The sequence below is a fragment of the Zootoca vivipara genome, chromosome Z (genome assembly GCF_963506605.1).
Source record: "Zootoca vivipara chromosome Z, rZooViv1.1, whole genome shotgun sequence".
Classification (NCBI taxonomy): Eukaryota; Metazoa; Chordata; class Lepidosauria; order Squamata; family Lacertidae; genus Zootoca; species Zootoca vivipara.
Window position 1 is genome coordinate 29,464,935 of NC_083294.1, and position 24,451 is coordinate 29,489,385.

Sequence of the window (24,451 nt, forward strand, 5' to 3'; positions counted from 1 at the left end):
GCAGACTCTGGTTGCTTGCAAGAGAGGGGCTTTGAGTAGCAGCAGGAGTTCAAGGGCAGGATGCATACTTTGCACAAAGAAGGCATTAACTTCAATCTCCATTATCTCCTAGCAAAGCTGGAAAAGACTCCCACCTGAAACAGAGTAAGCTGCCTTATACCAAGTCAGGCAGTTAGCCCAGCCAGTTCAGTATTGTCTACTCTACACTGACTGCCAGTACTCCAGGGTTTCATGCAGGAGTCTCTCCCAGCACTATGTGCAGAGGCTGAGGAATGTATCTGGGGACTTCTGCATGCAGAGCAGATGCTCTGCTACTGAGCTTTGTCCATTTCCCACCTGAAACCATGAAGAGCTAATGCTCATCTTGGAGGGGTCACAGGGCACACTTGGCACCACTGAATCTCAGCAGTGGATCTAAGGGAGTGGTCAGTGGTCAGTAAAATTAGGACCATGACCATCACTGCTATTTTCAAATGGAGAAAAATTAGGGCTGGCTTGAGGGCACAAAGACCTTGTGTCATCACAGTGGGCTACTTCTCAGAGTGGACAGTAAATACATATTTAAAAATAATATGAGCCTTCATGTGCATGCACACTTCTTCAGATTCTTCAGGTTTCTGAAGAAGTGTGCATGCACATGAAAACTCATACCTCTTTCATTGGTCTCTAAGGTGCTACTAGAAGAATTTTTTAAATTTTGTTTTGACTACGCTAGACCAACACGGCTACCTACCTGTAATTAAAAATAATAATTAATTAAAATAATTTTGAATTTTTTAATGGCTATTTTTTATTTTAAAAATGGACACACGGCACAAAACCCCTCTGGCAGCACAGTATCACAGCAGGGGGCCTATGGAAGCAGCCTCTAAAAAAATGTTATTTTAAAAAATAAAAAATAAATAAAATGGGGGCAGGCCTGGGGGGGGGCATAAAAACTTTTGGCATCATGGCATCACAACCGTGATCCATAAAAACAATAGAATTAATTGTTAGTGAAAATAACATACAAAAATGCATTATTATTATTATTATTTTGGGGGGAGTGTATTTTAGGAGAAACGCAGATGAATTTCCTTGAAGATTGTTCTTTTAAAAATAAATAAATTGCAAACTGATGAAAAAAATGCATCTGAACTGAATTTAAGACTGGAAAATGGAAAAAGTAAAAAAAAAAACCCAGAAAGTGAAAAAGATTTACTTATCCCTAGACTGCATAAAAAATGCAGAACTAAGTCAGAACTCTTACTTCTTGTGATCTGGACACTACGCTTCAGTTAATTCAATCTACAATTGCATTCATGATCACTGCTTCTATTTTGTATATTGTGAACTGCTTCCATCTCCTTCATGGGAAATGGGCAGAGAAATTAAAGATCTAACTTAATCTCATCTTTTCTCTTTCATAAAACCACTCCTTTCTTCTTTAATGTAGGGAAGATTTTGTTCAACTTTCTGTTCCTTCTCTCTGTCAGTCAAGGGATGTACAAATATCTTTGCATCTAGAAACAGAGAGGAGGGCAGTTCTTGGGAAAGCCCATAGCTCAGTGGTTACAGCATCCGCCTTGCAAGCAGACGGTTGCAGGTTCAATCCCTAACATCTCCAGGCAGAGTTGGGAGAGACTCCTGCCTGAACCCCTGGAAAGATCCTGCCAGTCATTGTAGACAATACTAAGCATGATGAACCAAAGGTCAGATTGTATATGCCATTGCTGCTGTGCCACTTTCAGAGAAGGCAAGCAGGAGTAGCAGCCCTTTCAAAACAAAGTCCCCATGAAGGATCCCATGTGTCCACAACTGTTTTGGCTCCCCACCAAGGCACCTCCTGATTAATTGTAATCAGGAGGTGCCTTGGCTAACATCCAAAACAACTTGAAATATCCAAGTCAGCCTGCACAAACAGTTACGTCTCACAGAAATATTTTGCACTGGAGGCTTCCCAGCAGAGTACATGCGAAAGCCGAGTTTTGCTGCTTCTCTGACATCTGACCAACTTCTGGCTCTTAGATGCAAAACAGTAGCTTGATTGTGTCCTCAGCTGCAGGGCTAAGGAGTTCAAAGAGGGATGCTTCTGCTTGGAAATAAACACAGAGTTTTCCTAAATGCTTCTGAACCGCCCATCTCTGCACCATGGTGCAGTAGGGAATTTTAGATTCTGGACCAGGGTTTCCTAAACTTGGGTCTCCAGCTGTTTGTGGACTACTATTCCCACCATCCCTAGCCAGCAGGATGTGTAGCCAGGGATGATGGGAATTGTAGTCCAAAAACAGCTAGAGACACAAGTTTGGGAAGCCCTGCTCTGGACTTATTGGTCATATTAGGGGATTGTGCAAGGAAAGTCCTCTTTAAATGGCAATGTGTATATGACTTCACTGATCTGTTAATGGTCACTCTATAGTCTATACCATTTCGGAGAAAAGGGGAGTTATCCAGTGTCTAAATGTTCCCCCAAATAAATTACTCTCAAAACAGAAAAAAACTGCTGTGCTTGCGTCTTCCCCAACATGCGGCAAGCACTTATAGATCATAAGAAAAGAGGGACACAAATTTACATAATATGAGGGTACAGATGGGCATGTCTTCCAATTTTGGTTTCTCTCAGTTTATTTTTTCCAATCATGACTGCAGTTATCCAAATTTCTACATCAGTTTGTAATTGGGGGGCGGGGCGGGAAGAAGTCATGAAAATTCACAGCTCTGTCACAGCTCTATATTTTATACTCCATCTATACCTCCAAGTCCGTAGTGCAAACAACCAATAAATCTCCCTGTGAGTCCTTCGTAACGTAATAAAATAATCAGGTTCAGCTTTAAACTTCTGAATAATATTAGGGGTATTAAAAGCTACTATTAAAAAAACTGTGGAATGCTTAATTTTATCTAATCTCTATGCTCGTTAAAACAGTCTTTAAAAGATAAAATCAGAGAGCTCACGCTGACTAGGTGCTGTTCGCCATCTTGCCGGAAACGGAAACCTTTTCATGCATGCTTTATTCTAGTATATGCATTCTTAGACACACTGCTGGACTGGAGAACTGCACTGCTAAATTCGGAGCATTCCTAAGGTTGCCTGTGTTACAGTTTCAGAAAGTGTTAATTAGGTAGGTTCACCTTAAAAAGTGAGCCAAATCAGATTTCTTCCATATCCCTCATGTTACCCCAAAAAGAAGCATCTTTTAGGTGTTCCATGCTACCCCTAATATGGTGCTCTAATTACCCTCACAAGGGTTACCCTCTAATCCTCACAATTAGGTCACGTAGAGTGGGGATGAGTGCACTTGCTATGTCCATTGCACCAACTGTGATCCATGATCATGGAGGGAAACATATGTAGCAGACAACCTGTTCTGCACATGGAGGATTTCCTTGTGCAACCTAGAACACCATGAGACCCAGGTTTTTGAATCTGCATGGGGACCCTCAGGAACAGAAAAGTGTTCCTGTATCAGAAGTTATCCTCTCTACATCCGGCTACCTTTGAAGATGACCCGAAACTACAATTAATCCAGAATGTGGCAGCTAGACTGGTGACTGGAAGTGTACATTTCCGAGCACAACTGAAAGTGTTGGTGCTGGACTTTAAAGCTCTAGATGGCCTCGGTCCAGTATACCTGAAGGAGCATCTCCTACCCCATCGTTCAGCCTGGACACTGAGATCCAGCGCTGAGGGCCTTCTTGCGGTTCCCTTACTGCAAGAAGTTAGGTTACAGGGAACCAGGCAGAGGGCCTTCTCTGTAGTGGTGCCCGCCCTGTAGAACGCCCTCCCACCAGATGTCAAGAAAATAAACAACTATCTGACTTTTAGAAGACATCAGAAGGCAGCCCTATTTAGGGAAGTTTTTAATGTTTGATGTTTTATTATGTTTTTATTATCCACCCAGGGTGGCTGGGGAGGCCTGGCCTGATGGGTGGGGTATAAATAATAAAATAGTAGTAGTAATAGTAGTGGTAGTAGTAGTTGTGGAGGCTAACAAGAATGGGGATGATGGGCCCCATCTCTCACTCACCCTCCTTGGACAAGGGATTGGAATGCCTGGATAGGTCCCATCTTCAACCTAGTATATATGGCAGCCAGCTAACTCATGGTCACTTTTTATTGCTGAAGAGTCTTGATTCCCCAGGCAGTGCATTGCAGTGATGTAATCAACTCATCCAAACTTGGGTGCTTTCTTCCTCTTTCCCCACCCTGGCCAAGAGGGGCCTTACCTTATATACATTGATGGGCAAGGCAATGAGAATGTAGAGAAGATCCCCAAGAGCCAGGCTGGCAATGAGGACGTTAGGCCCATTCCTCATGCATTTGTTCTTGTAGATGATCCTCAGGAGGGTGGAGTTCCCAATGATGCCCACAATGAAGATAGTGCAAGACACAAACGTGTTAATGTACTTGAAGGCCTGTCGGATTTCTGTTGGCTTGGCACACATGACTGACAGCTGTGGGCTCTCTGTGATGCCATCTCCAATAAGGTTGCCTGAAAAGTTGACAGTGGCTCTGGAATTTGTAAATATTCCAGGCTGAATGAGACTGTAAGCTTTGTCTTGATCCAGAACCTCAAAGGGGATGGGGGTATTCCTGAAGCTCACGGCTGTCTGGCTGGAGACTCTCAGGATGAGGCAGGCCAGGCAAGAGGCCAGAACAAGTAAAGTAGAAAAGTTGCCCATAGCGATGGAAAGCTTAAAGCTCAGCCAAAGTTTTGAGTCTCTTGGTGGGACCCAGAGCTAAAGATCTTTCCTGATCTTGCCTGTGGAAGGAAGATAAGGGTGAGTTCTCTGAGTTACAGGAGAGGAGAGAAACAGTGATATTGAACAGTTACTCTGCATGAATTTCCTTGAGCCTGATTATTGTTCAAATAGGGCTGGAATAGAGAACCTGTGTCCTTCCAGATGTTAATACAATCATAGAATTGTAGAGCTGGAAGGAACTAAGAGGTTCAACTAGTCCAACTCCCTGCAATGCGGGGATCTTCCACCCAATGTGGCACTCAAACCCATGACTCTAAGATTAAGAGTCTCATGCTCTATCATCTGAGCTATTTATTCATCACCGTTTGACTCCAAGTGCTATCAGCCCCAGTCAATAGGGCTGATGGTCAGGAGTGATGGGAGTTGTAGCCCAACCAAACCTCAGAGAATCATATGTTCCCCATCCCTGGTTTAGGGTGTGACAAAGACTTGAGGAACTGGAACGGACAGAAATTCTGTCTCCTTTTTGTAGCTACCATGAAAATGAGAAACACAACCCGAAAAAGAAAAAGAAAAAGAGGGGTGTGTGTGTGTGTGTGTGTGTGTGTGTGTGTGTGACAGACACTTACTGAAGTTTCAGGTGTCTTTGGTAAAGAAGAGACTGTGCATCTGCATAAATCTAGAAGGGTAATTTTCAGTTCACTGAAACTGCCTGTAATCTATTTATTTAAATATTTTATAAACCACTTAATTGCAATCATCTCTAAGCGGTGTATAAGAAACTCATTTGAAAGAAAATGGAAAGTGTGCTAAAACTATGAAATCAAAGTTCAGTTAAAATGTCTGTTGGACAATCAGTGACCAGCTTTTATTTATTTTTTAATCTTCAGTCCATCTAGGCCAGGCATCCCCAAACTTCGACCCTCCAGATATTTTAGACTACAATTCCCATCTTCCTTGACCACTGGTCCTGTTAGCTAGGGATCATGGAAGTTGTAGGCCAAAACATCTGGAGAGCTGCAGTTTGGGGATGCCTGATCTAGGCCAAGGGTCAGCAAACTTTTTCAGCAGGGGGCTGGTCCACTGTCCCTCAGACCTTGTGGGGGGGCTGGACTATATTTTTTTGGGGGGGATTAACGAATTCCTATGCCTCACAAATAACCCAGAGATGCATTTTAAATAAAAGGACACATTCTACTCATGTAAAAACACACTGATTCTGGACCGTCTGCGGGCAGGATTGAGACGGCGATTGGGCCAGATCCAGCCCCTGGGCCTTAGTTTGCCTACCCATGATCTAGGCATTGCCCACACAGGCTGGCAGCATCTCTCCATGGTTCTAGGCTGAGAACATTCCTAGCCCTACGTAAAGACACTGGGGACTTTCTGCATACAAAGCAGATGCTCTGCTACTGAACTATGGTCCTCCCTGTTAATGGGATCACTGATGCTTGGGATTAAACCTGGGGTGCTATTCATGCAGTGAGTTACTGCTCCTTGCCATGTATGTATGTACGTATGTATACATTAAACAGGGATGGATACCATATTTTTCCTACAAAAGTGCTGCTAGGGATGTGCAAATCTGCCAATTTTTGTTTCTCTCAGTCTTTTAATTTTCTAATATTCAGTACAGTATGATTTGCTGCATTTCCACAACATACATACATACATACCGTACATACATCTAATATAATGTGGTTTTGTATTTCTCTCTCTCTCCCTCACCCCTCTCTCACACACACTCCCCTAATATAGGTTTTCTTGCACATTTCCTTTTGTTAGATAACTACATCACGAAAATTGGAGGAGTATAAATTTTGAAGGATTGCTATGCTGCGGTTTGCATTGGAAAGTGAAAAATTGGAAAGCAAAGCTTGCATTAAAATGAGAACGGAACCAATTTTTCCACCATTCCCAATTAACACAGAACCCCCATTCATTTTTAAAGCATATTGGCTGTAGGCCTTTGTTTTGAAAAGCTCTTTAAAAACAACAACAAAAACCCCACACAAATTACAGATGGTTTCGTTCAGCCACCTGCAAAAGACACACTGTCTAACTCCATCCATAATTAGGACTGGAGAATGTATTAATTTCAGTTTCCCAGCCCACATTTTTTTCTTCTCCGCATTGCCGTATCAGTTTGTGAATTCACAGTTTGTGAGTTCACACAAGTCCTCATGAAAATTCATCGGCATTTGGGTGCAAATTTCTCCTCATATACATATTTTTCTATGCAATTTAACCTAATATAATCATTATTGCAAATCCGTTTCCCCAATCTGAGTACTTTCATGACTATATGCATTTTAATGAAAACTTTACTATAGTATGTGCATCTTGGTACACATTACTTGGCTGGATAACTGCACTGCAAAACTCAGAGAAGTGCAAATTTTGAAGGATGGTAGTGTTTCGGTCCATGTATTGTTTGGGAAAGGTTCACCTTTAAGTACAAATTGAATCATATTTCTCCTCCATCCCATGCCACAATATTAGATATTTGTAAAGGATAGAACACTTAAAATATATACAGCCTGTTAAAAAAGAATATCATGCATGCATAACAACCCTAGAATAATTGTCTGCCTTGACAATATTCAGTTACCTTCCCAGTCCTTTTGAAGGAGGAAGCCCTCTGTGTTGGTTGCATTCACACCAAGGATCCCTTTCACCATGGAGAGATATCCAACAAAGTGAGCTGTGTGGTTTTGGAAATCAGAGGAGTTTGGATCCAACCACTTCCCAAAACTGATGCAATGGAGATGCTGATCAGCTGTGATGTATACCCTCATAAGAGTTTGATGAAAAGTTTCAAAAAAGGAATGGGCTGTAATTATAGAGGACCTAGGGCTTGTCCCTCCTCTGTGTTCAGCCACGGCAGCCAATAGGCATTAGATCAGAAAGGGTGAAGGAAATAGGGCTGACATGGAAAAGCTGTCATGTGGGAGAGCAAAATCATAAACCAGTTTGTATGCTTCAGGCAGAGGGGAGGTGGAGGGGGGAGATAGCTAAAGCAGGAAGAGAATGATGACAGGAATTGAATCCCAAAGAGCAACCTCTATCATATGGTCAATCGCCTGAACCGTCTTGTTATACCAGGCACATTTTTACCAGTACTGAGACACAGTACTGGTAGGAATTTGTTCCCTGAGAATTTAGTAATTATCATAGCTGCCAAGTTTTCCCTTTTCTCGCGAGGAAGCCTATTCAGCATAAGAGAATTTCCCTTAAAAAAAGGGAGAACTTGGCAGCTATGGTAATTATTAGGGCATTATTTGTGTTACACTATCAATGTAGTGCAGCGCTGTGGGTTAGCCTAGGACTTGCCGATCAGAAGGTCGGCGGTTCGAATCCCCGCGACAGGGTGAGCTCCCGTTGCTCGGCCCCTGCTCCTGCCAACCTAGCAGTTCAAAGGCACATCAAAGTGCAAGTAGATAAATAGGTACCACTCCGGTGGGAAGGTAAACGGCATTTCCGTGCGCTGCTCTGGTTTGCCAGAAGTGGCTTAGTCATGGTGGCCACATGACCCGGAAGCTGTACACCAGCTCCCTTGGCCAATAAAGCGAGAGTCGTCTGCGACTGGACCTAATGGTCAGGGGTCCCTTTACCTATCAATGTAGGGCACTTTACAAAGTTTTATAAAAGGAGGAAGGTCTCTGCCTTCAAGCAGCTTACAAATCTGGAAGACAAGTCAGACAAGAAGAGTGTGGACATACATCAATGCTTTTCTAAAAAAAGAAAATATAATCATATATCAATATAATTAGTAATTAGATAACATTTTAAGATTAATTATCACTAACTTCAAAATGGGTGTGATTTAGAAAAGAGTAGAATTGTTATTGCTCTCCTAGACCCCCCCCCCCAAACTCTTTTTTTGTGAAGCATGTAGTAGCTTCTGACACCATGTTTCAAGGAGGCAGGTCCATCCTGATTGGCTCTCCCTAGCAGGTGGGCTCATCTAAAAATTGTCTCAGGGGTTGAAGTTCTCTTGCCTTGCCACACAAAACATTACAACCCAGTTTAACAGGGGTTGGGGACCTTTTACGCTCCACAGGCTAGATCATTATCAGCATAAGCTTTGTGGGCCAAATTTGAAAGGCCAGTGGGCCTGCCTATCTGCCAGTTGTTTGACATCATTTTGATGTCATATAATTGGCAGATGGGTTGCTTTTGCCCACCTGTCAAAATTCTTTGTCCGGCTCCTGTACACTGTACACTGTAAAATGTAGGATTTCCTCTCCTTCACACAGCAGCAGTGGCAGTAGGGTAGTGGGGAATGAGGCAGGAAATAAGTTTATTTATCCCATTCATTCTCACACTTCACACTGCTGCTTTCACTGAAGAAAGGGTGAGGAGGTAATGTGCAGTCTCTTTTCCCTACAGCAACAGAGGCGACAGTGGTGGGATGAAGGTGAGGAATGAAAGAGAGATAGAAGCTGCTTTTGGCCCATTCAGGAGTGCAGGAAAGCTTGCAAAGCCTGCTCTGTGACGATCCTTTCAACCTTGGACATAGGGTCCTGTGTCTCACCCTTACTTTGTAACAACGTGTAAGGTATCAGGTGTAAGGCAGCTGGGCATGGCTTCCCTCAAATAGCCTTGCGGGCAAAATGAGACCATATCAGGCAAAGTTTGGTCTGTGGAAAGGAGGTTCCTCATCCCTGCTGTAAAAGGTTTAAGGTAGTCTTTAACACAAAATATAAACGATTTCACATAATTTGAGATAAACACCAGAAACAGAGGGAAATGTGCCCCCAAAGGAAAGTAATTACCTTGAAAAAAAGCACATAAGTAGAAACAGCCTACTGAAGTATACTGGTTGGTAATATTTGTTATTGTTGATTGTTGATTTTAAGATGGGGAAATTGAAAAGGAAATTTGTTGACCAGGTGATGCATTATGATATCCATTAACATGAAATCCTCTTCTTAAAAAAGGGAACTTCCATGACATTTGTCTTTTCTGCAAATTAAATGCTGAGCTGAAAATACATAAATCATTAGGTTGCCAACTGTAATTTCCTGTGGGCATTACAACTTTCCACATGGACGTCATACTAACCTGCAATTCCTTAATGCATACTAAGAATTAATATGCACAGTGTTGTACTGGAAGTATTTATTTGTGGGTGCCTGTCAACAAAATGTTATGCTTGTTAGAAAAACACTGGGGCCTAATTTGAACAGTAGAATGTCTGGCATCTGGTGTGCTGGGTTTTTGGAATCAGCCCCTCCCTTCAGGTGTTCAGTTAGGTTCAGTTAGAGAGACCAACTGTCATTCTTGCTTGATGTTGTTTTAGTTTCTCTCAGATAGTATGCTATTGCATTACAATTTTCTTTATTATTAAAGTTTTGTTGGAATATACGTGAGCCGCTGACTTTGTTGAAAGAAAAGAAACACTCCTGAAGAATGGTGGAATATCCTAAATTTCCACCAGTGAGGGAATATTCTCAGTCTGACAGGATAATTGATTGTTTTTAATCACCCCATTCTCCACAACAATGCTGGCCACAGGTAATATGCCAGGAAAGGTTTTTCCCACTATTTCACATGGACACCTACATAAGCTTGACACTTGTCCATAAAATATTAGTTTTTGTGAAAAGTGAAAAAATATTAGTAAAAAATTATTGATTTTTCTCCTTACTGAATAATGACTATAAACTATTTACATTGATATTGGTGGAAAGATCTGAAAAGATTCTACAGGACCTTATTCACTATGATCAATGTTTATTTTTGTCTAAAAGACAGCTAAGAGACAATATTAGAAATGTATTAGGCATCTTGGAATATCTGAATTATCACAATGAAAAACAAGTTGCTCTGATTTTTTGGGTGCAGAAAAGGCCTTTGTTAATCTGAACTGGGTGTTTTTGTTTGAAGTTTTGCAAGAAATGAACTTCGGAAATAATTTTATTAAATGGGTAAAATCAATTTATACACAACAGACAACACAGATACTGGTTAATGGAGATTTGACTAAATCTTGTGATATGCGGAAGGGGACAAGACAAGGATGCCCATTATCCCCATTATTTTTCATCTTGGTCTTAGAAGTCTTGCTTAGAAGCATTACACAAAATGAGAGAGTTATGGGAATAAAGATTCAAAAAGAAATGTATAAATCAAGAGCTGATTATTTGATGTTAACTTTAGAAAACCCACTGCAGGGACTTATGGATAGGAGTTCTTATGGATAAACTAAAAGAGTTTGGTTTATTAGCATGTTTTAAGATTAACCATCAGAAAATGAAAATGTTAACAAAGAAGACCAGAAGGTTTTGATGGAGAAAACAGGGTTTCAAACTGGAAAAAAGTACTTAGGTATAACCATGACAAATATGAATTGTGCATCATTTCAAAATAATTAGGTCAAAACATGGGCTGAAGTTAAAAAAGATACGTCAAATGGGTGAAGTTAAAGCTGTCATTGCTTGGCAGAATTTCAGTGATGAAAATGAATGCTTTGCATAGAATGATGTTTCTATTTCAAAGAATACCTATTGTGAATAACGATCTACCATTTAAAGAATGGCAAAGAGATTTATCAAAGAGATTTGAACACAAGTTAAAATGAAAGTGCTGCAAGATGTGAAAGACAGCACTGGGAATGCCTGGTTTGAAATTGTACTTTGCCGCTTGCTGTTTAGGCTGGATAATGCTAAAAAACGGGAGAATTTTGGAAGTAGCAGGTCATGATTTAAAGTTTGGATGTTATGGATATATGTGGTGTGACAGGGCTGAAGTTAATGTGGACTTCAAAATTCATTTTGTTAGGCGTTCTATATTGAGAGTCTGGAATAGATACAAATCTAGGTTTTATATGAAGATCTATATATATATATATAAAGGTAAAGGTAAAGGGGCCCCTGACCATCAGGTCCAGTCGTGTCCGACTCTGGGGTTGCGGCGCTCATCTCGCTCTATAGGCCGAGGGAGCCGGCGTTTGTCCGCAGACAGCTTCCGGGTCATGTGGCCAGCATGACAAAGCTGCTTCTGGCAAACCAGAGCAGCACACAGAAACGCCGTTTACCTTCCCGCCGGAGCGGTCCCTATTTATCTACTTGCACTTTGATGTGCTTTCGAACTGCTAGGTGGGCAGGAGCTGGGACCAAGCAACGGGAGCTCACCCCGTTGCAGGGATTCGAACCGCCGACCTTCTGATCAGCAAGCCCTAGACTCTGTGGATTAACCCACAGCGCCACCTGGGTCCACATATATATATATATATATATATATATATATATATATATATATATATATATATATAAAAATGTAAAAATCGTGAAAGTGTCGGCTGAACTTTTCTCCGTAACCGCTCGACTGCTCGTTATTCCCTCAGCTCCTCCTCCTACACCCCCTCCCTCCCCACGGAGTCTACGCCACACCCACAAAATAATGATGTCATCAACCAAGCAACTGAAACCACCAAGGCGCCATTACCAGACAACCCACAGACTCAGGCCAGGGCCAAGGAATGGAGAGACAGGGCGGAGGCCTTGGGTCACATTTAAATACTAGCCCAAGCCAAGGCCTCGCCTCTATTTTTACAGCCTAAAGACTAGGCCTCGGCTCCATTTTACAGACTAGGCCTTAGCTCTACAGCCCTTTAAATACTATCCCGGATGGAGCCCTGGGCGGGAGGTGGGGGGGAGGAGAAGCCCAAATAGGTCATGGGCTGACGTAGGGTGGGAGGGGGGAACAACTGTCCAATAACCACCAAAACAGCCATTCCACCCCCATAGCCCAAGCCCAAAGCCTCTCCTGGCGGCTGCATTAATAAACGCCTGGCAGCATTAGGCAGTTGTTCATCATTTCTCCTAACACGCACTTGGGGGCACAGCAAGGGGTTTTCGCTTTATAATTTAGTGGGCGTTGTGTCACATGCAAGGCTCCGGCCGCCATTTTAAGTAAGGGCAGTTGTGCCCCTTTTAACCTAGGCTTTATATTCTACGACTGATTGCAAGCCTCTGCGTCTTTTTATTTTATTTTTAAAAAACCATGCACTTTCTCTCCCCAGTTTAAGTCCTCAGATATTTGCAGTGCCCAATCCATCCCCCTCGATTTACAATCCCCTACCTTCCCCTTGCCACTTCCTGGTTTTTTTTTTTATGGAACTGAACAACTCGGGTGCTTCAGAACGCGCCTTCTGTTGCCAGGCCCTTGCAGGGCCAGACAGAGGCCTGGGCCCGGAAGATAATGTGGCCCTGTTTTTAACCCTTTTGTTTTAACCCTGTTTTAACCCTTTTCTTTGATTTCTTATTTTTCTGGTAAGTTTCACCGTCTCTGCATATTCCATAAGTTTTTGTATCCATTCTTCCTTTGTTGGGACTTCTTTCCATTTTTTGGTCAAGTAACATTATTGCCGCTGTAATCACATACTGTACATGAATTAATTTCTATACAGTTTGGGCAGCTCTGTCCCTATAATTCCCAAAAGGAAAGATTCTGGGTTGTTGTTTTTTTACAAACTTTATTTTAAACATCTTATATATCATTTCCCAGTAAGCTTTAATCGTACTACAAGACCACCACATGTGATATAAAGAACCTTCTTTCTCTTTACATTTCCAACACCTTTTTGATTTTGATTTATATATTTTTGCCAATTTACTTGGTGGCAGGTACCATCAATATAACATTTTCGTTTAATTTTTCTCTTAAACTATAGTATGCCGTAAATTTTATATCCATATTCCACAATTGTTCCCATGCTTCTTTTGCCCAATGTATCATTGAGGATTTTATTTGCTCATCCTTTGTCTCCCATTCCAACAATATCTTATACATTTTAGACAACACTTTTACATTATATTCCAACACATCTCTCTCCAGTTGTGATATTTATTCCCCTATTCAACAGATATCAGATGTTTTTATTTTCTGAATCTTGTTTTTCTACCTTTCTCTTTTAACCTACTCTCTTTTTCTTTCTTTTTATTTTTCTTTCTCTATTTCTTTCTTCCCCCTCACACACTTTTTTGTGATTTTATTGCATCTAGATAAAAGTATTGGTTTGGGTTTTTTTTTAAGGAAAATATATTAAGTTTTGTATTCTTCTCTATAAACCTTAATATTTTTTTTAAAAAAAGAAAGAAAGAAAGAATATAGTTGCAGATCTGAATTGCTCCATGACGGACATGATGGATTCTGGAAGAAACAAACCAGTTAAAACTAGAGCTTAATAAATGAGCCAATGTGTAAGAATTTGGATCTAAAAGAGAAGCATAAAGAGCTATGCAAAAACTGAAAGAAAGGAGCATAAACACCCATACAGAAGTTCAAAGCACAGAGATGTTATCTGAGACCAATGGCATTGGTGGTCACTTTTGAATAAAATGTTTGTTACTGATGAAGCATGAAGGCAAAAAGTAAACATTTAGGAATGAAAAAGGAGATGTGTGATTGTTAGATCAGTTGTCAAATGCAGTCTGAGAACTGGGTTTGGAGAAATATAATACATAAAATATATACCACTTGCCCAGCTGCAGTTAACCACTACTGCTTCAGAACAGCAGCAGATGTGGATATATTTTGGGAAAGTTCTTATCCACTAGCTTTAGTTGGTCGACATGTTGTAAATTGCCCACCAGCTGCTCCCAATACATGGTCTACACAAAACAAAAGATGGATGTGTGTCCCTCAGCTCAGTTCATAATTGGTTACACATTTATGAGGTTTTTCTAGGAGAGTTCAGAAAAAGTTCACCTGCTTTCCAACATTTTCTCCCATCTCATAATTTTGTGTATGCATGACGATGGTCGTATGCACATGCACATTGCCAGATTGACCCCCTGGGTGCAGAGATGAATGGATCAGTCTATTTCTTTTCCATACCCATTTTTGCATATGTGCTTAAATCACCCCCCCCCAATTTCTGCACCCACCCACATTTGTTTGTTTGCAAAACTACATGAAAACTTGTATTCTTTTTGTATGCATTTCCCCCCTCACAATATACCTTTTAAATGGATTTGGTCCTAAAATGCATATTTTTGCACACATCGTATCCTAAAGTATGTACTTTTGTATTCATACAGTTGCTGAGCCCAGAACTGCATTGCAAAATTGGGATAAGTGCAAAAAACAAAGGACAACAGTTTTCTAATCTGTGTATTTTAATGCAATCCAAATCCTCTTCCTGTTGGATTGGGGAGGTTTGAATTGGATGAAGGAAAAGCTTGGTTGCCTACTACCGGTACCTGCAGAATGACGGCAGAGTCACTTCAGCAGCACAGAGCTCTTGCCTACTGAATGGGTGTGTTGAAGTCGCACTGAAGAGTTCTCTGCTCGCAGCACCCAGGAGAAAGCTCTCAACTTCCATTTATTTTGAGAGCTAGATGTCAGGGAGATGAATTCTGACCTAGTCTGCTTCCATAGATGCTCATGTAATGTTTAAGGGTATTTTCCCCTTAAGACGAAGAATTCAGACTTGTGACTTCACCCTCTTGCAGTCTAATGTGGTATGTTCCAAGGTGATACGATGATGATGAGCTGATTGTCTAGCTCCATCATAGTGCCATTCCCTCCTGGGTTTGGGGCTAAGGGAAATGTCTCTTCTAAGATGGCATTTGCCACATACATTTTTAAATTACATTTTAAATAAAGGCAAATAATTGTAAATATGTAAAAATCCATAAATGAAAATGTTTGAAATTGATTATCCAAACCAACTGATTAACCAAACCAAATCTTGACTAAATCAGGAATGGGGAACTCGTAGTCCATCAAACATTGCTGGGTAGATTGCAAATGATATCAACTCTTACCAATGACCAAAACCATCTGCAGAGTCATAGCCCCACCCTGCTCTGCCCTCACATCATTTGACTAAATGGTACACTGCTGTTCTCTTTCCCCCCCCCGCAGTGTCCTAAAATCTTGATTAATTGATTACTGTACATTAAGGCTTTGCCCTTACTTCAAGGGATTCAAGGAACTTCTTCTTCTTCTTCTTCTTCTTCTTCTTCTTCTTCTTCTTCTTCTTCTTCTTCTTCTTCTTCTTCCTTCTTCTTCTTCTTCTTCTTCTTCTTCTTCTTCTTCTTCTTCTTCTTCTTCTCCTCCTCCTCCTCCTCCTCCTCCTCCTCCTCCTCCTCCTCCTCCTCCTCCTCCTCCTCACTTATAGTCTAGTAAGATTGTCTCATGAATATTGTCTTAGCTGTGTGTCTGTAAGTGACTGTGGATACCAATTCTGGATCCTTCCACGGTCGGGACATATGTTTCCGGGTGGGAGTTGATCACGGTGACAATTTGCCAAATGTCCCTTCCTCTTAGCTCATTTCTCCATTTCATCCTGAGTTCATGCTTCTTCAAAGTTCATTACATCTTTGGTGAAGGCTGTTCTCCAATTGGAGTGCTCACAGGCCAGTGACTCCCAGTTGTTGGTGTTTAAACTACATTTTTAAAGATTTGCCTTGAGAGCGTCACACACACACACACACACACCAAACTGATATAGAAATGTGGAGAATTGAACTTAAGACTAGAAAAATGATACAGTGAATGTAACTGAAACTGACAGATTCATTAATACCCATGTGTGTGGGAGAGGCCACCTCAGAGGCATTCTGGGCATGTTCCATTTGGGGTTCATTGGTTTTGTACAGCAACTAGCCTCTTTTGAGAGGTCAGTGTTTGCTTTTCAAAAACAGGAACAAGCCAACACCTTGGCCTGTGGTTAGTCAAATGATAAGGCTTCACTGTGGAGTCTCCAATAAATACATTTTATTATTATTATTTTTAAAAAAATCATGCAAACTGTAGCTGGAAGATTTTGTAAGATCATTTAAAGGGAAATAAATCACAAATGGTTTGCGGGCAAATGCTGGTCATGCACATTAAGGGTGACTGGTTTTATGTGATGCTGGTGAATGTAACCCTTATCCCCAGAGGACAGAAAGGTCTCTGTGGATTCAAGTGTGCACAATGCTGGCTGGTGAGTCACAAGCAGAGCATGTGACTGCGGAACGGTGGAGCCTCAATGAGGCCTCCTATTCAGAGAACTCTGGTCAGAAATCCGGATAGTAGTGGAGATCAGAGCAGGTTCTGCAGGAAACATCCTGTCAGGAATTTCCCCAATGGGAGAGATGTTATTGGAGGAGCTGTAAATCATGTTGTGGGAGACTAGGGTGCTTTGGGATCTCTTAGATTTGAGGGTCATCACAACCATCATGAGCAATGGCCTGATCACAGCAGAATGTTTTCTAATTAAAGCAGCTTTGAAAAAAGGATTATTTAAACAATGGACTGCAATATTTAATGGATTGATCCATGGATGAGGAATGTCAAGCCCTAGGGGCCAAATGTGGCCCTCCAGGCATCTCTATAAGGCCCTCAGGTTACACTCCTCACTGGTCCTTCTTTTCACCTTCCACATTTTTGTCTGACTGGAACGTCCTTCAGATTGTGATACTGCCTCTTGCATGCCTGGATGGAGAATAAAAAGGGATATGTAGATAAATTAGCATTTGTTGCCCTACCCACTTTTGCTCCTGGCCCCACCCTCCACTGTCAGGTGACCCTTGGGAGGCTGCCTAGAATGGAATGTGGTTCTTGGTCTTAAAATGCCCAAGGTTAATCCTGGATTAATCAGTTTGGCTGATCGTAAGAAGAGAGGTATTCTGTTTTCTCTAAAAGGCAGGGAGAAAGCCTTTTCTAAGGTGGTGCCTATTAGACCTTGTGTGTGCAGGAATTAAAAAGAAACAGAAAATATGCTTCTTGCTTCAGAAATATTGTGGGTTTTTTTACCCACATGCATAGGTAATTGATCCAGTAATTGAATAAGTTCATAAAATCAGTGATGCACTTAGTTAAATCTAGACTCTAGAATTAATGCAGGGGAAATGTCTTTTGGAAGGCTATGGGTATTTCTTAAGTTGCATAATATTCCTCTTCTCCACTGTTCTATGATTTATAGCTATTAGTACGGTACTAAATTCCTGATATATTAAGAGCGAGCAACCGACCAACCATAGATTACCAATCCTGATTTTTTAAAAGCAAACAAACAAGCCCTAAACCTGAGAACGTGCAGCTTCCTAGTTGAAAAAGTTCACTGAAATCATAGCACCATCAAAAGCGCAGGAATAAAACGAAGTTTGTTTCTACTGCTCTTCCACTGTTTCGGATGCTATTCCTGATTAAAACACGTTAATTTGGGAATGAGCACAATTTTGTTGTATGAAAAGACAATGCATTTTTAAAGTTAAAATAATAAAATGAGGATGAGTAATTATGTCTCTGCCTCAACTTGTTGTTGTTTAGTCGTTCAGTCGTGTCCGACTCTTCGTGACCCCATGGACCAGAGCACGCCAGGCACTCTTGTCTTCCACTGCCTCCCACAGTTTGGTCAGACTCATGTTGGTGGCATCGAGAACACTGTCCAACCATCATGTCCTCTGTTGTCCCCTTCTCCTTGTGCCCTCCATCTTTCCCAACATCAGGGTCTTTTCCAAGGATTCTTCTCTTCTCATGAGGTGGCCAAAGTATTGGAGCCTCAGCTTCACGACCTGTCCTTCCAGGGAGCACTCAGGGCTGATTTCCTTAAGAATGGATAGGTTTGATATTCTTGCAGTCCATAGGACTCTTAAGAGTCTCCTCCAGCACCATAATTCAAAAGCATCAATTCTTTGGCCTCAACTACCCTGACTTTAAAATGCTTTTTAAAATAAGGAGTGCACTCAGCATCAGTCTTGGAAGTCCCATGCTGGTTGGGTACTGATGCCAGGTGCTGCTGGCCACTGCCACCTTGCTGTTGTTAATTTGTCTACAACCAATATTCTGATAATGTCTGTAATCCATTTTAATCTTATGCTTTCATGGTAATTTATTCTTTATGCAGAGAATTTCTTCCCAGAACCCACAGGGATAGTGGAAGTGAGTGCCATAGATTCTTCAAGCTCAAGTCAAGAAGACAATAGTGAGCTGTGGAGTGGGGTAGAGATGCTTATTGTGACCTCCCGGCAGCTGAGTCACTGCTTCCTGCCAGGTGGAGGTGGAAGGGTTTTGTAGTGCAAACATACTGGCAGGAGCCTTAGCACCACTGGGGCCTTTGCACTGCACTGCCCTGGATCCTGCCCCTCCCCTCATCTGCTGGGAGGTAAGGTAAATGCATCCAGCCCACTATGCTGTCTAGTCCAACATTCCATTCCAAAAGGCCTATCTAGTCCAACATTCCATTTCTCACAGTCACCTACCAGATGTCTATTGGGAGCCCACAAACAGGATATGATCGCAATAGCTCTCTCCTGCTTGCGTACCTCAGTGACTGGTATTCGGAAGTCTGCTGCCTCTGATCCTGGAGGCAGTACAGTATATCAGTATATAGCCATTTTGAAGGGCCTTGTTTGCCAAGCCTTCCTGCTAATTAGCAAACTTGGAGAGGCACTGGGAAACCTTTCTCAAGGGGGTTTGCGCATCCTGAAAACATGGAGAGGTTAATTGAAGGCATGGGGCAAACAAGCTCTAACTATCTTAGCTTGCCCTTGTTATGCTAACTTCATTGTGCAGACAGATTTAATGACTCCTTATTACCTGGCTTCCTAATTAACCTCCTGCCCCCAAATGGAGAGAGTTTAAAGAAGGCACTCCCAGCACAGGGACTTCCAGCTTCTCCAGGCCTCAGGGTGAATGGAGATGTTTCTTTTTCAGCCAGGTTCACAGTGTCTTGGTGCTCCAAATAATTTATATTTAATAGCATGGGCACAGGACACTGGCGGCTTGGGAATTTTGCTGTGTTCATGCTTACTGATGCCCAACACTGCTCTATAAAGTTCATGCAATGGAAAGTGGTCTCTGCCCTGTGTTATTTTTGTCACTGCTGATGCTTTGGTAGGAGAGCTGCAGGCCTACATTTTTACTAAAAAGTAGGGCTGATCCCTAAAGCCCCCAACTTAACCACCTCACTCATCACCTGCAAATAACTCCCTACTTACTTTACAGTGGTTCTAGTTATGACTAGAGGCATGCTGGGAAATAAACTGATGGTGGCGGCAATCATGTCCAATACCACTGCTTACCGGTAGATACTTTCCCACTTTCTTCTGTGCCAGAGTCAGGGCAAAAAACACAGCTCTGCTTTGATTTGGTTTCATGCTGATGCCACATAACTAATCAGATTTAGTTGTGTCATCAAATCATGATGTCTCCTCAGTGGCTGCTCCCAGACTCTAGAACCCCCTCCCTGGAGAAAGCTAGATTGGCTCCCTCATTGTTGTCTTTCCATCTGCAGTTGGAGACTTTCTTGTTTCAACATGCTTTCGGGAACTGACTGCAGGTGCCATGCTGTTTTTACTGTAATTATTTGTATATTTTAAACAGCTTTTATATATGCATATAATTCAATTCTGTCAATTATAAATTGTCTTTAATGTTCTATCAATGTTTATTTGTCTTTAATGATCGTATTTTCTATATTTTTACCGGTTTTTAAAAAATACGTGAGTCTCCTTGAGTCCCATAATTATGATGATGTCAGTTCAGAGTTAGTGGAGTTAGCAGAAATGATTTCCCTCACTCTGATTTGGTTTCATGTTGTCACATGGAAAATCAGATTTGGCAACGTGATGACAGATAGGGTTTGGTAACATGATGGCATCATATGCAGACAAATAAATATTAGAGCCCCTTTGATCATGCTTGGTTGTGGGTATGGCTAGTTTGGGTGAACTTCACTAATGATCAGTTATATCCAGGAACTGCTTCCTATAGAAGTTTAGCCCAAACTGCTCCATGTTAGTGAGCATTTTCTGCATTTCTTGGGAACATTTTGCTTATCCATTTACATTGACCTCACATGCCCCCAGTGACATCATTTAATAGCCAAAGGTTCTTCCCTAAATTTATTTCCCATCTTTTTCATCCATAAAGGTGGAAAGTCTTCATTACATATTCACTATTTCACATAAGACTTTTTTTCATCAGTTCTATATTGGTTTCACCATGATGCAAAAAGTGCCTAGTTCTGTTGAAATATCTGAGTTGATTGAATTTCCCCGTCCTATAATTGCTTATATCTAGTGATTTTATTCATCACCATGATGTACCATATTTTTCTCAATCACTGGCCATTTGTTGGTACTGCCTCAAACTTGCATGTCTTAGTTGATACAGTCTGGGTTGCTCAGTGGACGTTGGTCCATAAGGGCAAATGGGGCACTGCTTCAGGAACCTCAGCCTGCCCTTATTTAGCCCTTGCCTGCCTGTCTTCATATTTATAATTCCTTAGTCTCAGCATTGTCTTTGTAGAACTCAGCAGGAAAAAGGATGGGGACAAAACTAAAATTAGTTGGCTCTGCCTGTCATTGGCTCTTGCTCCACCCAGTTGGCCTCCATGCCTTCTGTCCTACTAATCCTAATGGGCACCAGATGAAACCATTTTTTTTAAATCTTTCATTATTGGGTACCTTGCATATTCCTAAAGCATAGTGACAGGAATCATTGATAATTCAGGTACCATAATTTCTCCAATTGTTTGCGTAACCACTTGAGTAACCACTACAATCTCACCACACATGGAGAAAAGTGCCTTGAACTTGTTTACATATTCACACTTCCAACATTGTTATGCTTACATCTCCAGCAGACATCCAATATTGTTGTAAATATTTCACATTATTCACATGAACAACACCAACTGGATACATAGCACTGTGGTGTCATCCTGTTCATTGTATGATGGCAAGCTAGCATCACCTATGTGACTTATCCAGAAAAACAAAAGGCACCTCTGTGTGTTGAGAGGGGAAATGGCTCATTTCTCCCTCAAAGTTGACACTTTGACATACATGGTCTTGCTTTATTTAACCAATATCAATTTATAATGCCCAGTAAGCACTGTAAGCACCTAATACAGGGTAACCAAATTCCTGATGGCATCTTATGCTGAAAGTAAACTATATTTTCATTAGGTTCCCATTATGTTTTTCTGGCATTTTAAACAGCAATTAACATGGTGGAATCATTCTGTAAGTAACCCACAATGCTTTGAATAAATATTCATACCTATCATTTTCTGTCGTGTTTTTTTTTTAAAGACAAGAAGCCCTATGATATGATGATGATGATGATGATGGTGATGGTGATGGAAATACACTGCCTGAGCTGCAAACTTCTAACACTTCCAGAGTTGGGGGCACTTGGCTGCAGGGCTTAGGCTTGGTCCTCTCTCTGTTGTGAACCTCTTCATCTCTCCTGCCAATGTTTGTTACGTGCTCAGAGTCAAAGCAAGAGGTTTTCTGGGCTTGCTGTAGGCCATGTTGCTTTAATCACCGGTGAAAGGAATGTTGAAACCCACCTCCTGCTGTGCTGCAGTGTTAATAAAACATCTGTGCTGGTGTGTGTGTTCCCTCCCTCTCCCTGCCCCCCCAAGCCATTCATCTCTGTTTTTCTACTATTTCCTTAGACAATTTTATGTTTCCCAGTTTGAACTGATCACAGGAGACATTCCAAATGAAGGTTCTATAAGACTATGGGGATTGAAGTAGTCCCCTCTTTACATTTCCCTACAATCTTTCCTGTGTTTGAAGCCAGGATTTGACCAACAACCAAGGATTAATTAAGTACTTATCCATGAATTTCACATGCTTTATAGGAGTCCAGTGTTGCAGACCAAAAAAAAAAAAATGCCCAAGAAGAGCCCTGTTGGGCATCAAGCCAAGGACACGTCTAGTGAAGTACTCTCACAGTGGTCGACTAGATGCCTATGGGAACCCTGAGTGAAGCATTACTCCCCCACCTTTGGTGCCATTCCCCATCACCCTCTGCCACTTGGATCTCACTGTGGCAGCTGCACTGCTGAAATTGCCACTTCCCCCCCTCCCCTTCATGTTTGCTGTATGTGTTGTATGTGCAATGTCCCACCAGATGGCGAGGTGGAGTCCCGTTTTTCTCTACCTGTTTTCACTGTTTATCAGCAAACGTTTTCACCACTGTCCCTCAGACCTTGTGGTGGGCCGGACTATATTTTGGAAAAAAATATGAATGAACTCCTATGCTCCACAAATAATCCAGAGATGCATTTTAAATAAAAGGACACATTCTACTCATGTAAAAACACCAGGCAGGCCCCACAAATAACCCAGAGAGGCATTTTAAATAAAAGGACACATACTACTCATGTAAAAACATGCTGATTCCCGGACTGTCCGCGGGCCGCATTTAGAAGGCGATTGGGCCGCATCCGGCCCCCAGGCCTTAGTTTGGGGACACCTGGTTCATCACAACACTTTAAACTGAAACGCTTCTTTGATGTGTCTGGATCCAGCCTTTGTCTGCTGTTAGTGTCTCTGGGGGAAAAACAAATCTCTCACACCTCCAAATGGAGAGATGGAGGAATAATTTGTTTAGTCTGCTTTGGGCTGACCCAGTTTGACAGTCCCAAACCTACTTGTGGTTTGGAATGCAACTTGTGATCAGATCATACACTTCTTTGAAGTTTGCAATGGTATTTTAGTGTGCAAAAAAGTGCATGTGAAAATAATATTTTATTATTAAATTGTGCACAAATTGCCTATTCTACAGGGAAATGCACCAGAAAAAAATACCTATATTGGTGAAAATATTGTTATAGGCCACCCCAATCCCTGCTGAGCTGTGCAAGGGATTCCAGGAGGCTTGACTACGGAGAACTGAAGATAGGGCAGAGGCTGTTGCAGCTTTAAGAAATATGATGTATCCACATATTTACATCTGAATTTATATGGAGAGAGTCCAGATATTACCTACAGTATGGTCATCTCAAGAGGGGCTTGTTCCCCATAGCATCTCTCCCTGCCTGCCTTCAGCCATTCAGCCCAATATCATTCTGTTCTCTCTCAGTTATTCCAAGCCTCATGGCAAAGGCCCCAAACCCTTACTGTGACATCACACCCAGTTACCCTGGCAACCTTCCAAATCCCCATTTTCTGGTCACACCTCAAGGCAGGTGTGTGTGTGTGTGTGTGTGTGTGTGTGTGTGTGTGGTCAGTTCTCTTGCATTGCCAAGGGCCCTCAATGGCCCTGTATTGTTTCTTAATACTCCTAGCTTGGCCAGGTCATTTTGCACGGGGTAGACCAGGATTTTGTATTTCTCCCTTCATACCCCAAATCACCAAAATCCTACCATTTATTAATTCCTAGGGTTTAGCCCCCTCCCCCACCTATAACAATATACACAAATATTGATACAGAAATGTGTATAATAAAATTACAGTTTTTATGGTACATTCTTCAGCTAGATGCTCCTTCAGCAGCTTTTGCATGCATGTGCATGTAGAATATTGCAGTGAAATATGCAGCAATTTTAGCCACTCCAGGGACTGTTTCCAGCTTATTAACCTGCTGTTGCAGTTTACACTGGCTGCTTTTGACCCTCAGTAAATAATAAATAACAGCCAATTGTCTCTTTAGATAGGGCAAGGATGGAGTACATCTGGCTTTGATTTGGAAAGCAGAAAGCCAATATTAAGTAGGGTGGGATGCTAATCAGTTTCCCCTTGTTCTGTGTTTCTGACTCAGAACCATTCGTTTTTTAAGGGCAGCTCATTGGTTCTAGACATTTGCAACACACCCCAGTGAACATCTATTCATAATTAGGTGTAGAGGGATCTGTCAGTTTCAGTTTCCCCAGTTTCTCATTTTTCCTGATCTTAAATTTTGACTCCACATCTCCACAGCAATGTGAAAAAATAAGACTCTCATCTTATTTTTTGTGTGAATTTCTCCTAATGAATATATTTTTGTATGCAGATTTGAGTAATGTGCACATTTTTTGCAAGCAAAC

At 41.6% G+C, this 24,451-nt stretch overlaps 1 protein-coding gene across 1 annotated transcript in view; it reads right to left on the reverse strand.

The window, feature by feature from the left end:
* The window catches only part of LOC118084367 (endothelin receptor type B), an 18,376-nt gene extending 10,830 nt beyond the window's left edge, over nt 1–7,546 (reverse strand). Inside the window, exons 1-2 of the mRNA XM_035113811.2 lie at nt 7,295–7,546; nt 4,207–4,742 (exon numbers count right to left, since the gene is read on the reverse strand). Of these exons, the coding sequence (XP_034969702.1) occupies nt 4,207–4,662 (456 nt within the window). The 5' untranslated portion in view covers nt 4,663–4,742; nt 7,295–7,546. The remainder of the gene's footprint in view (nt 1–4,206; nt 4,743–7,294) is intronic.
* Between the last annotated feature and the right edge of the window lie 16,905 nt (nt 7,547–24,451).